At 44.0% G+C, this 13661-nt stretch overlaps 1 protein-coding gene across 2 annotated transcripts in view; it reads right to left on the bottom strand.

Moving 5' to 3' along the window:
• Nucleotides 1-737: 737 nt before the first annotated feature.
• Nucleotides 738-13661, bottom strand: part of Adamts9 (ADAM metallopeptidase with thrombospondin type 1 motif 9) — a 174699-nt gene continuing 161775 nt past the window's right edge. For both annotated transcript variants that reach the window (XM_057763644.1, XM_057763663.1), the window contains 2 exons: nt 5669-5763; nt 738-2622 (listed from right to left, as the gene is read on the bottom strand). In XM_057763644.1, the coding sequence (XP_057619627.1) occupies nt 5674-5763 (90 nt within the window). In that variant the 3' untranslated portion in view covers nt 738-2622; nt 5669-5673. The remainder of the gene's footprint in view (nt 2623-5668; nt 5764-13661) is intronic.

Here is a 13661-nt window from a genome sequence, read left to right as displayed (position 1 = left end):
TTAGTCATAGAAAAGACGGAGAAGCCAGGAACACCAATAGAGAGACTCAGAGGAAAGAGTAGAAAAAGACTTAGAGATTCAAGTCTTTATTTTTCTTTCTTTCTTTCTTTCTTTCTTTCTTTTTTTTTTTTTTTTTTTTTTTTGGTTTGGGATGGGTGGAGAGAAGCTCTCTTGCTGGGTCTCTGACCAAAACGAAGGTCAGATGGTTGCTTCTTCAGGTTTTCATCCCAATATCTGACTCCTGAATCTTTATTGGTTAATAGAACAACTCAGGTAAAAACAATGGCATCCAAAAGGAGTGGTGTGAATGGGAGGTGTGACCTTGTTGGAGGAAGTGTAGTTTTGTTGGAGGAAGTGTGGCACTGTGGGGGTGGGCTTTAAGGGTTCATATATGCTCAAGCCACACCCAGTGAGACAGATGTAGGAGTCTCAGCTCCAGCACCATGTCTGCCTGCACACCACGTCACACCATGATGACAATGGACTAAACCTCTGAAGTGGAAGCCTCCACAACGAAATGTTCTTGCTTTAGAAGGTTGCCATGGTGATGGTGTCTCTTCACAGTAATAGAAACCCTAAGATAAAGGGTATGGAGAGAGGAAAGGGATGGGAGAAGTGATGAAATTATATTATAATCTCGAGAATATAGGAAAAAAAAAACCTAGAGACATTTGTATTTGAACGTTAATCAAGAGTCTAGAAGCCAAGTGAACCATACATGGTTTGGACGTGGTCACAATATTTATTTATAATATGTTTCACATATATTAACAATAGAGGAGGACACTTGTTCATAGACCGAGTATACCGTGCTCTGGTATTTCTGTGGAGTTGGAGAATACTGTCAGGGTTTTCCTAATCTCTTTGGTCTCGGAAAGCTTGGGCAGGCTTTCTCAAGCAAAATGTCTTGTGACCACTGCTTCAGCACTTCCATTTCTGAAAGAAGTAACAAAAGGCGGATTGGCAGAAGCACGGAAAGACTTAAGCATCTTACATGCCAGTTCATTTCTCACACCGACGCTGAAGACCACAGGAAACCCGACAGGGTATTAGGCTCCCAGCCTGAGGGGAAGTCATCTCATTGGCCAAAGTTTTCATGTAAAAGGTGGTCGATCTCCACGGCTCAGAATCTGCTCCTGTAGCTCTCTGAGTGTGCTCAGGGGTGCTGACGGCCATCAGTAAGGCCAAGGGGCAGGAAGGCTATGATCCCGCTGTTTAACTTTTGTCTCGATGCTGGTAAACTTGGGTGTCTTTGAGGATATCTTGACAAAACAGCAGGAGATCCCTCCTTTCCCAGTGTCACTCTGTAGTGAAGCTATTGGTGGACCCTCCCAGGGATGGCGAGGAGTCCAGGGCACCATGGACCGGAGTAAAGCATATTCCCAACAGCAGCAGGAAGAAACGAGTTCGGCTACTATCCAAAAACGGCAGTTTTCTAAAAATAAGTATAAATAGTGGATCTTACCCGAGCCAAGTAATTTTATCCCTTGGGAATTGTCTTTCTGTTACTCCCTTTTAGTAAGTGTTTATTTATTTATTTTTTTTTACTTTGAAGATTACTTTAAAAACATATAATATTAGCACCAAGGCAGCATATTTTTCCCCGAGATCTCATGAAACGGAATAGATGCTATAGTTAGCAGTTGGTACAATCTGTGATGTTGCTAACTCGCTCATTGGCTAATGAAACATTCCCATGATTGCCAAAAATACCCTTATTCAACTCACATAGCACCTCGATGACAGTTAGGTTGTTAAAAAAAATAATTACAATTCTCAAAAGGTAACAGTAAAACACATTTTCAGGTAACAAGTAAACAACAGTGTACCGTGATAATGAAGGGTCACCTTGTCATATACTACATATAATGTAGAGTACGTAAAATGCAGTGGTATGACTGCAAGGGAGAACGTCATGCACAGGCAGTCGCAATAAAAATCATTTTACGTACAAAAATATTACATCACAATAAATAATTTCAAACATAAATATTAAACTTTACATCATTAGGGTATTCCACGGGTTGAGTATCCCTCATTGAAATGCTTGAGACCATCAGTGTATACTTCAGACACTTCGAAGACTTGGGGATGTTTTCATATACAAAGTGAGATATCTTGGGGATGGGACTCAAATCTGAATATGGTATTCACTTATGCTTCCTTCTTTTAAATGGAGTTGGGGCTCACTAGGAGATTCTTTTAGAATAGATTTTAAGCAGTAGGGTACTCAGGAAGAGAGCAACATGCCCAAGAATGTGGGATATGGGCCTATGCACCTTTACATAGATGACAGAAATGTAATTTTGCTTGGCACTTCAACAAATTTTGTGTATGAAACAAAGTTTCATAGCATGAAATTTTCCATTTGAGGTCTCATGCTGGTACTCAAAAGGTTTCAGTATTCAGACTTTAAATTTTTGGATAAGGGATGCTCAACCTGTATATATATATTTATATATATATTTATATATATGCATATGTACACACATATACACGCACATTCACACACACACAAGCAAACAGGTCTGTACGCACGCACACAGATGCACCCAAATTTAAGGTGGAGGTATTGAATTACTATCCTTCATCCATTCCATAATGGCTTCCTCTTCAGAGCCCCTGGAATAAAACAAGCCAGGAGTTACAAACTTTCTACACCAAAGACTGGAGGTCAAGAAAAGGCGAATCAGGTACTTCCACATGCAGAATTATATAGCGTCACTTAGGATCTTCTCCAGGTTAGAAAGTGAATTTCTATTTATTTGGTCATCTCTTTACTTATTTCTTTTCCATAAGCAACACAGAAGTGGGCTGGAGAGGTAGCTCCATAGCGGGGTGTCTGTCTCGTAGTGTGAGGTCCTGGGTTTGACCTCCAGAACCACAAAAGGAGAGCTGTGGTAATATTTTGTTTGTGATCTAACAAATAAAGCCTGCCTGAAGATCAGTGTGCGGAACTAAGCCTCTAGTTAGCTAGAGAGGCCCGGCAGTGGTAGCACACACTTTTAATCCCAGCACTCGGGTGACAGGCTGAAGGATCTCTGTAAATTCAAAGTCACCCTAGGCTACATGAAAGTGATTTAGTCTAAAAGAGAAACAGACCCAGACGGTGGTGGCTCACACCTTTAATCCCAGCATTAGCAAGGTGGAGACAGGAAAGGGCATGGCTGGGTGGAGAGAGAAATATAAGGCAGGAGGAGATAGGAGCTAGTGGTATTCAGTCTGAAAATTCTCAGAGACAGGATCTTGGACCCTTTGGTCTGAGGATTTGGTCGAGGTAAAAAGAACATTCATGGCTCACTGCTTTGTTTCTCTGATCTTTTAGCTTTTACCCTAATATCTGACTCTGAATTTTTATTATCATGGCCAACTAGAATTCGTGCAACAGAGAACAGGCAAGGGGTGTATTGAGGAGAGGCACTTGCTGGAAGACAAGAGCTGACCCCTGTGAGTTGGTCTCAGATCCATAGGCATGTGACAGTAGGTGCATGCTCCAACACATGAACACATAAATAAATGTAATTTTAAAAAAAGGAAAAAAAGAATAATTACAAAAGAATGACAGAGAAAAAAGTTCAGTGCCCAGAAATCTCATCTGCAATAATATTCAAATGTTATGACATTTCCTTCTAGTCTTCTTACATACATGTAAATTTTGTACATATGTACTCATATTTCACAACAGATAACATATACAAGAAGAGCAGATATAAAACACATATGAAAATGGGGTCTCTAGCATATATCAGCTGAGTTTTGTGTATTTCCACTCCATCTCGTCTTATTGAATCCTAAGTCTCTCTTCCCTGCCCCAGCCCTGTCCGGTGTGTGTGTGTGTGTGTGTGTGTGTGTTTTATTCTCCAGCCCAATTTGTCTAGAATTCACACTGTTTTGTTTTGTTTTTTGTCCATTGTATTTGTTCTAAGGGTCAAGCCCCGTACCTTGTTCATGTTGGGACAGTGTTTTACTACTGAGTTACAGTCCCAGGCCAAGTCTCTTTTTGCTCTTAGAAGTGATCCTCTTCCAAATGAAGCTGTCAGTCACCAGCCTTCTGGTAGGTACAATATCTCAGGCCACCAGACGCTCTACGTTAGAACTGACCGTGTGATCCCACCATAGGTAAGGAGAGGTGTTATTTCCTTATTTACTATTTTGCATGTGGACGTTTTGCCTGCCTGCATGTCTGTGTGCCATCTGTGTGCCTGGTGCCCTTGGTGGCCAGAAGGAAGTATAAGATTTCTAGAACTGCCAAGTGGGTGCTGGGAACTGAACACAGGTCATCTGGGAAAACAGCCAGTGCTCTTAACCACTGAGATACCTCTCCAGTCCGAGGAGAGCATGTTGCAGAATGGTTGCGGATGGCATTTAGTTTAATCAGGAGCTATAATGATGATGTAATCTTAGCAAGGCCTGGGAGTGGGAAAGCCAGCATGTTGAGAAAGAAGCAACACAAGGTCACTGCCGATTGACGGAGAAGACAGCACTGTGGAGCCCCATGCATTTGTGCCTGAAGAGGGCATGGCACACGGGCATCTCAGTGAGTGCATTTTCTTGGCCTTTTGCAGCACAGATGCTACTAATTTAAGGTTTCAGTTCTGCTCAGATGTGAGGATGTACACCCACAGTCCCAGCACTTGGGAGAGAGAGCCATAATGACTCTGAGTTTGGGGCTAGCTTGGGCTAATCAGCAAGAGCCTGGTCTACCAAGATATAAAAAGAATACTTTCAATACCGACATTTACTTAAACAATTGTCAGATAGCGACTCATGTGTTGGAGCAGGAATGAGCAATGGGGGGGGGGAATGAATAGGCCACAGGAAGTTACAGGGAAGGTGCTAGAAGGTCATATGGGTTGGTTGACCTGAGCCTTGTAGCTGGATAATTATTTCAGGATAATGAAAAGTGGGCAGTATAATCTTTTGCCCAGCAGAGGGAGCACTTGTTGGTATATGAGTCTCCTATGGATTTTGATAGAATTGAGATTCTGATTTCTTGTATAGGGTGTGTGTGCAGGGGAGGGGACACTAAGATCCACATTTACAACAAGATCTAGATGACACCGAGCTCTTGGTCCCACTGTGAGTGGCAAATCTACAGTGATTTGAGAGCATTGCTGTTGATGTAAGCTCTCACTGGGGTCTGCAAGGGAAGGTCGCTGTGACCTTAAGAAACTAATAGTTGTGGGCTTCACCTTCTTCTACTGCAAAATAAGGACAGGAGCTCTACTTCACGATGTCCTTGTGAGGATTCAATGAAACCATGCCTGGTAAGCTGCTCAGCACCGGGGAGCCAGCAAACACCGGTGCTACTGTAATTAGTATATTCTTGCAGGGCTTATCTCAGCCCCCTGCATCACAATTTTTAATATTCAAAACATAGATCCCTGGATCTACCAGAGACCTTAGGAAGTGAGGTTCCTGGAGGTGAAGCCCAGCAGGCAGGTTTTCAACAGGCAATACAGAGGAACTAATGTCTGAGGCCTGAGACTTGGGCTCAAGAGTGAGGGACAGATGTCTCAGGCACAGAAAATCAGATAAGCAAGAATGTTATTATTGGGTCAGCTTCATGGTGCTCGACAGGAGCCCTGTCTGGAGGAAAGGACACTCACTCAGATCTGCTCATCAGTAGGCTATAGAGTAAAATGAAAGGGACTGGGAGGGCACTTACCTTAGTTATGAAACTCGCACCTCCAGGCCAGTGCCCGAGGATGGAGTGCACTTCCCACAGTAACCGCCGCATTTCCCTACAACCCGGGTACCATCCTGCAAAAACACGCATCACCTTAGATGACTTGTAAGGTTAGGGATTTCGGGGGCTTGTAACTGGTTTTGAGGGAAATGAATCCCTGTACCCATAATAAGTGCTGAAATGAAACATAACACACCCAAACCGGTCTAATTACATAGACCAGCAGACGGGGCTCACAGATTCAATCCAGACACCTACCGTCTGGCTCTGGTTGACCTAAAAGCTAGAGTGATTTTTACCTTGCTGGTTTGTCTGAAACAAAGCAAGGTTTTTGCTATGTATCCCAGGCTGGCCTCAGCCTCCCAGAGTTTGAGATTAAAGGTATACATCTCCATGCCTGGTTAGTTTTGACTTTACTATGTAGGCGAGAAAAATCAAACCTAGACTAGTATATCTTGACACCTGAAAATTCAAATTCTGGCACGGTCAGCATCATTTATGTGCCTGCAGCCTAATAACTGCTTTCACGCTGTCATAAGAGAAAAGAGTAGTTTCTAGCTTCATGCCGCTGCCCAATACACTGTGAATCCCAGCCGCGCAACTCGGCTTTTGCGAGGGTGAGGTGTATCGAGAAATCATAACATTTTCTTACTACAGTTGCGAGGGTGAACCTTCATTGTCAGCTTGTCTGGGTTTTAGAGTCACCTAGAAAGACAATTCTGGACGTGTTCCAGAGGAGGGAAGCAGGCACTCTAAATACAGGCTCAGAGCTTAGACTGAACCAAAGCCCAGAAGAATCAGAAAGCAGGATGTGTTCCTTATCCATCTTTTTGCTTTCTGACCGTGGATGCCTTGTGGTTGCTGTCTCGCTCCTGCCACCACGCTTTCTCACCATGATGGCCTGCACCCTGAGACCAAGTAGGAGGAAACCCATCCTCCTTCCAGTTGCTTCTGTTGTGTATTTTGTCACAGCAATGGGACAAGTGACTAACATGTCACCAGCTTGCTGCACCGTGATAATCAAGAAAAAGATGAGGACAGTAGGTTTTAAATGACCTGCTTTAATACACAGGGGTGTGTGAGTGTTCTGGGACCAACTTCAGGCGACAGATGACTGCGTTTATCACACCATGGCAGCACACAGGTGCTTAAGGAAGAAAACATACACTGACGTCACCACACTAAGCACTTGTTACAATGTTTCCAACGTAGGAGGAAGCAGTGGTCAGAACGTGGAAAATTTAAGACAGGCTATCAACACAGCATACTTGGTTCACAACCATGGAAAGGGAAAATAAGTGCATTCCATGTGGTTCAACTATTAGCAAAATAACAAAAATAATTTACCCATTGAGTTAATTATGTTAGGTTTAACAGCAAGAACCGAAGAAGCAGTCAGAGAGGAAATGAGCAGGCCTGAAAAAATCGGCCCCTTGGCAAGAAGAAGGGGTTCTTGCGAGTCCCTGGGAGTGGGAGGCAGGGCATCAGTCAGTTAAGAGAAAGGCAGACAGATCACTTTGTCCAGTTTTTCTCTGGCTCCCGATGAGTAAACAGATCTTGCTGTTTATTTGAGGAGACAACACTCATTCTGTGGAAACTAGAACGGATGTCTGTGCACTGCCTCTGTTGAACAGACAAGACTCCAAGTGGCTGAGAAAGAACCAGAGCAGAGGAACTGAACTACTCTCTGGGATGTTCTATCAGTAACTTTTCTCTCTGACAAAATCCCTCACAAAAGCAGCTTAAGGGAGGAGAATGGGTTTATTTTGGGCCGCAATTTGAGAGTCATGTGGGGGAAGGCAGGGGCAGTTGGAGGGTGAGTAGCTGGTCACACCACTGCATCCATCGTCAGAAGCCTGAGAAACAGCACTGGCTGGGGAGCCCAATCCTTGTGATGTCACCACCCAGTTCTAGGATTGGTTTTGGTGAGACCTAGAACACTTGACTCATCCGTTGTGCCGGAGTGGAAGGACTTAGCATCAGTCAATATTTTGAGTAAGTTTTGTGAGGTCAGAGACGAGAATAAAAACTGTTCCCTGTCGCTACAAGTGAAGCTTAAGTGACTTTGAATGTTAGCTTTGCTATGAAGTCTGTAATAGTCCTTAAGAAACTTACCCTATAACCAAGGAAAATGACCCTTACAGGGAAACCTTATACTATATTAAAGTAATATTGCTTATATAATAAGTGATGTTAAGCATTCTTCCTGGGCCATCACCAGTTATAATAAGGAGCCGCATACATCTCTATCCCGCACACACTCACAGTGATTGTGTTTCCCGAGCACAAGCTGCAGACCCTATAGAACCTTCATATTTCAAAATCCACTTAACTAGGTTATTTAACAAGAAGCTTCCATATAATTTTCAGCTGCAAACGATCCATTGAAAAGCAGGTATCACGGTGCTGGAGAGATGGCTCGGCAGTTAAGAATGCTCACTGCTCCTGAAGAGAATCCAGACTTGGTTCCCAGCACCTATGCCAGGCAGCTCACACTGCCCCTAACTTCAGCTCCAAGGAACCTGATACCTTCGAGCCTCCTTGGGTACCTGCACACATCTAGTGAGGATGGCTCAGGCAGGCAGGAGCACACATATAAACAAATCAACACATTTTTAAAACTAGCCAACATCAAAAGACAACTCTGGGAAAATTGTATCAAGGTCGGCCAAACATGAGCATGCTTAATTAAAATTGCATAGTTGTGAACAGGTAACAGGTAATTGTGTTTGGCAATATCTGTTTATGTAAGAAGGCATTTAGCAACATGAAACAAAACTTCATTTCCATCATCACTAGCGATCAAATGTTTACCATAAATCTTGATAATAGAAAACACTAGTGAGATCAAATGTTTATTTCTCCAATATTGGAGAAATTCCTCCCTTAGTAGATTTGATTTAAAAATGCTACTCTGTTATTAGTATATTTAGAATTCAACCAGTAACATTTTATTATTTATTTATTTAGTATGTATACAATATTCTGTGTGTATGCCTGCAGGCCAGGAGAGGGCACCAGACCTCATTACAGATGGTTGTGAGCCACCATGTGGTTGCTGGGAATTGAACTCAGGACCTTTGGAAGAGCAGGCAATGCTCTTAACCTCTGAGCCATTTCTCCAGCCCCAATCAGTAACATTTTAAAAAAAGATTTGTGAATGTGTGCGTAAGCACATGCATCTGAAGAGACCAGAAGAGGGCAGCAGGTGCCCTGGGACTGGAGTCAGAGATGGTGACAAGCCCCTGTGTGTTCTAGGAATGAAACCTAGATCCTCTGCAAGAGCAATTAGTGCTTTAATCACTGAGCCATCTCTCCAGCCCCACTAATATAATTTTTGAGCATGTCTGTACTCTCTTGACATATGTACATATGCTGTGGGACAATGGTCTTTTATCCTGTCATTTGTATTATTTTTAATAAAATGCTGATTGGCCAGTAGCCAGACAGGAAGTATAGGCAGGGCAACCAGGCAGGAAGTAGAGGCAAAGCAACGAGAATGCTGGGAAGAGGGAAGAACAGACTGCAGTCGTGACCCAGCCACAGAAGTAAGATGTGACTGCCTTGCTGAATAAGGTACCGAGCTACATGGCTAACATAAACAAGAATAATGCACTAATATAGGTTATAAGAGTTAATAAGAAGCCTGAGCCAATGGGCCCATCAATTTATAACTAATGTAGACCTCTGTGTGATTTCTTTGGGACTTAATGACTATGGGAACTGGGTGGGACAGAAACCTCAGACAACATACATATATTATACATATATAATATAACTAATCCTGCCACTTGGCTGAAAAACCCTCAATCTTTTCTATCTGGCCCTTCACTAAAAGGGCTGCTGATCCTCGGTCTAAGTCCCTCGTAGTCAGTGCTGGGACCCAGGCACATTCATCTCATGCTGCTATTTCTGACATTACATGACCTGGCTCCACAGGGCCTTTGCACGTGCCATTCTCTGCTGGCTGAGATGCTCTTTTGTGCTTCCTATACGTCCCACTGACCCTACTAAACTCATCAGGGCTCAGTTAAAAGGCAGCTTCCTCTGGGATGTGTTCTTGGCTCAGTAGTCCATGGCCAGTTCTCTGCAACTGCATCATTTTCTTTAACTTTTTTTTTTCACGATAGAATGTAAGCTCCATGATGTAAAAGTGGCATCGTGCTAAAACAGGAAGTATCTAAGACCGAGGGCTGTGTAAGGCTAACAGTGATGCCAGTCACACATTTATTAAATGATGAGATGAATGATGGAAAAAACAAAGCCGGATTCTCTTTGAGCTGTAAAAGTCTTGTTAATTAGTTTCGCTAAGGCTTTCCCGCACATTGAGAACATGCCCTGCTCCAGTGTAGTGCCGTACCCCACTCTGCGCTGCCCACGCCACGAGAGCCCTGTAAACCATGCCTTCTCCATGATGGGAGAATGACCTACACACACTTTCCCCTCATGTCTGTGGGATCCATCCCCAGAACTGGGGCAAGGGTCATAAAGACCGACTTCCTGTAGCACAGTTGTTGATGTCTCTTGCAAAAACTGGGTCATCTCAGTTTTGTTTGTTTCTTTTTCTTTTTTTTTTTTTTAAGGGAGGAAAGGAGGAATCCTGGAAGAGAGATCAAGAAAGAAAAACACTGCCAACAACAAAATGAGAGAACAAAATGCTTTCTCTCTCTTTTCATACATTTGACTTTGGGTGTGACTGATGTGGGAAGAGATTCCTGTCACTCCTCTGGTGCTGGCTCCTGACTGCTAGGTCTGGAAGTAGTCCCTACAGCCTCTGGTTCTCCAGTCAGGAGCTGTAAGCAGAACACTGGTTGTAACAGAGGGCTGGTGACCGTCAGAACATCTAGGGCCATCTTTAGTATCTTCAAATCTAAGCTGAGCCCAGACTCTCCCAGTCCATCATGGGAGAGGCTCTGGAACTCAGGTCTGTGGCTGACATGGCCTCTTTACTGATGCATTGGTTGCTTTGGTTTGGTTGCAGGGTTTGGGATTACTGATGCATTGCCAATTTATTTTGGTTGTAGGACTTGGGATCGGCCTCTTTAAAGAAGCCCTGGCAGCCGCGGGTTCCTTGAACATCTGTTAAATGGGCAAACTGGTCTCTCCTCATACTTTTCTGTAGTGAAATAACACACATCAGCCATTGGCACAGGGTTCATTCCAACCTGTGTGCTTAACAAATTGCTATCATGGAGGCACTTGTGTGTGTGTCTGTGCACATGTGGTTTGTGTGTATGTGTGGAACCTGGGGCCATCCTTGGGTATTGTTCCACACTTGCTGAAATAGGCTCTCTTACCGGCCTGACACTCACCAAATAGGCTACGGCTGACCAGTGAGGCCCAGGGATCCGCCCATCTCAGTGCTGGGGTTGTAAGTGTGTGCCGCCACACCCAGCCGGCTACTTTATGTAGGTTCCTGGGATTGAGCATAGCGCTTTGTTGACTATATCTCTCTGCCCTTACAAATTTATTTTGTGAGAACCTCCATCCTAGCCTGTCTTCACTGACAGAAAAGACGTGATCAGTAATACATTGAAAAGAAAATAAAGTTGCTATTGGCTTTCCGGTAGTCACACTATCTCCTCCAATGAGACTCTGCTAATTGAGGCAAAACAGACGGAAGTTGAGCTGAGCTGAACTATCTATGATGATACTGCTCTCAGAGGATGCTGAAGACGCTGCTAGCATGTCAGCATCCCAGCAGTTGCCAGACTGAAGACAAAGCAAAACAAAACAAAATTGCGCAGTAAGAAAACATGGCTGCCATGGAGACATCTTCTTTCGGAGAAAAAATGGTGCTAGAAGCCCTCACTGACATGTAATGAAACTCTGGTTTTCATTTCTTTATTACGTCTAATTCTCTTTTAAATAAATATTTTGTTAATAATCGCTCCAGCTGCTGCATATAAAGGGAGAAAATGACCCGCTGCCTCATCAGCAGAGCCTGCATTCTCAGTTTTCACTAAGTCTTTCATTTTTCTCAGGGGATAGGATTTTGGAAATCTGCTGTCTGTGATTTAGTGAGGGGGTCTAACTTTGATGGAAGTATGTTCATTTGCCTGTCTTTAGTGGATGGCGAAGGAGACTCAGGTTTGTTAAAAAAAAATCCATAGTGATATTAACAATTAAAGACATAATTTTAGGACTTCAAATGAAATGTTAGAGTTAAGATGACACGCAAAATGAACTTTTTCTGAAACTTCCTACAAAACACAGCACACGTATTTTCTCCCAAACACAGTCCTCAGACAACTATGTACGTACAAATAGATGCATAAACACTGTATGGTTTCCATAGAAACGTGCAGACTAAAATGTACATGCATAGAAAATGTGAATCTACAGAATTCGACCTTGTAGGTCTGTGGAATGCTTTGGAGACTTGGTAAATAGTGGGTTTCCACAAGGTGGAGGGCAGTCCATACACATACGCTGGATTCCACTATACCACGAACACACACGTGCAAACATGCATGTTCATTTCTTAACTCTGTTATTGTAAAGGAATTCGGAGGTAGAAAAAGCCTGTTTGCTCCACACAATATAACTTTCCTTACTTTATAAAGCGATTATTATATTTACAATCCTTTCTATATCACAAGAAATCCCTGATAGGTGGCAGTCCCAGAGAACAGGCTCCCCGGCACCTTAAATATCCCCCAAACACATAAAGAAGGTGGGGACACCCTGAGTATCAACCTCAACCAGCCAGAAGAGGGCGCCCTTCCAGCGGCCTGGTCCTGAAGACCCAGTGGAGATCTCTGACCTGAAGATGGTGAGCAGGGCTACAGCAGAACTCTAAACAGGTCTGAGGAGACCTCTCATGTCATGAGCACATTTGGAGCTGAGGGGACCAGAACGTTCCTGGTGCTTGAGCTCAGAATGTGGCCTTTGTCCCTCATCCCTCACCTCTGAGTCATGGTCTTGCTTCTGTCCACTTAGCCCTTATGCAGGGATCTAAGCTGAGTCAGAGAGAATTATCAGACCCTCCAAACAAGCACTGGCCTGGAAATCCGATGTGGGGTGTGGACAGCTCCCACAGGTTCACCCTGCAGCAGGCAGCCTCAGCCAGCTTCTGCAAAGGGACAGTAAGCCACAAGGCTGCAAAGATGTCACAAAACATCAGCTGCTGTCGCTTATGCCACTGCGTCTGCCCTGATTTCACAAGAACCCAAGAATCCAATGTTGAGCACCCACACTGCATGTATGGAGACCTCCTGTAGGGATGGAGGACACACCTTCTCTCGGCAGCTATAGAGGGCCTTCAGTACACGGCCAATGGCCACAGTGCCACAGGTTAGACAGAGTCCACTACTGTGGACCATCAGGCATGAACCTCTTTGCCCACATCCTGGATCTGACGTCTGAAAAAGTGACCCTCCTCGCCTGCTGTCCCACTTAAGTTGGGAGGGTCCAGAATCAACCTGTAAGTTTCCAGACAAAGCATAGCTCTAGAAGGCCTGGACCTGCCAGGGTTTCTCTTTTATCTGCAGTCAACTGTGCCTTGAACATACTACATAGAAATTCCAGGAAGAATCAATTTCTAAGTTTTAAAATCCATACTGCTCTTTCCTTTCTGCCACTGCCATGCCATTCAGATTGAGGAAGGCCCAGAAACTCAAGGGTCACGTGAGCCAAGGCCGCATTGGCAAACATCAAACATCGCAAGCATCCAGGAGGATGCGGGAATGCTGGAGGTGCGCATCATCACAGGATAAACTTCGACAAATATCATCCAGGTTACTTCGGGAAAGTTGGTATGAGGCATTACCACTTAAAGAAGAACCAGACCTTCTGCCCGACTGTCAACCTGAATAAACTGTGGATGCTGGTCAGTGAGCAGACCCGGGCTAACGCTGCCAAGAACAAGACTGGAGTTGCTCTCATCTTCAATGTCGTGCATGCGATCAGGCTACTGCAAAGTTCTGGGGAAGGGAAAGCTCCCTAAGCAGCCTGACATCGTGAAAGCCAA

This window comes from Chionomys nivalis, chromosome 1, assembly GCF_950005125.1.
Source record: "Chionomys nivalis chromosome 1, mChiNiv1.1, whole genome shotgun sequence".
NCBI classification, from domain to species: Eukaryota; Metazoa; Chordata; class Mammalia; order Rodentia; family Cricetidae; genus Chionomys; species Chionomys nivalis.
The sequence above is the reverse complement of the archived record's forward strand: the minus strand, read 5'-3'. Positions and strand labels throughout refer to the sequence as shown.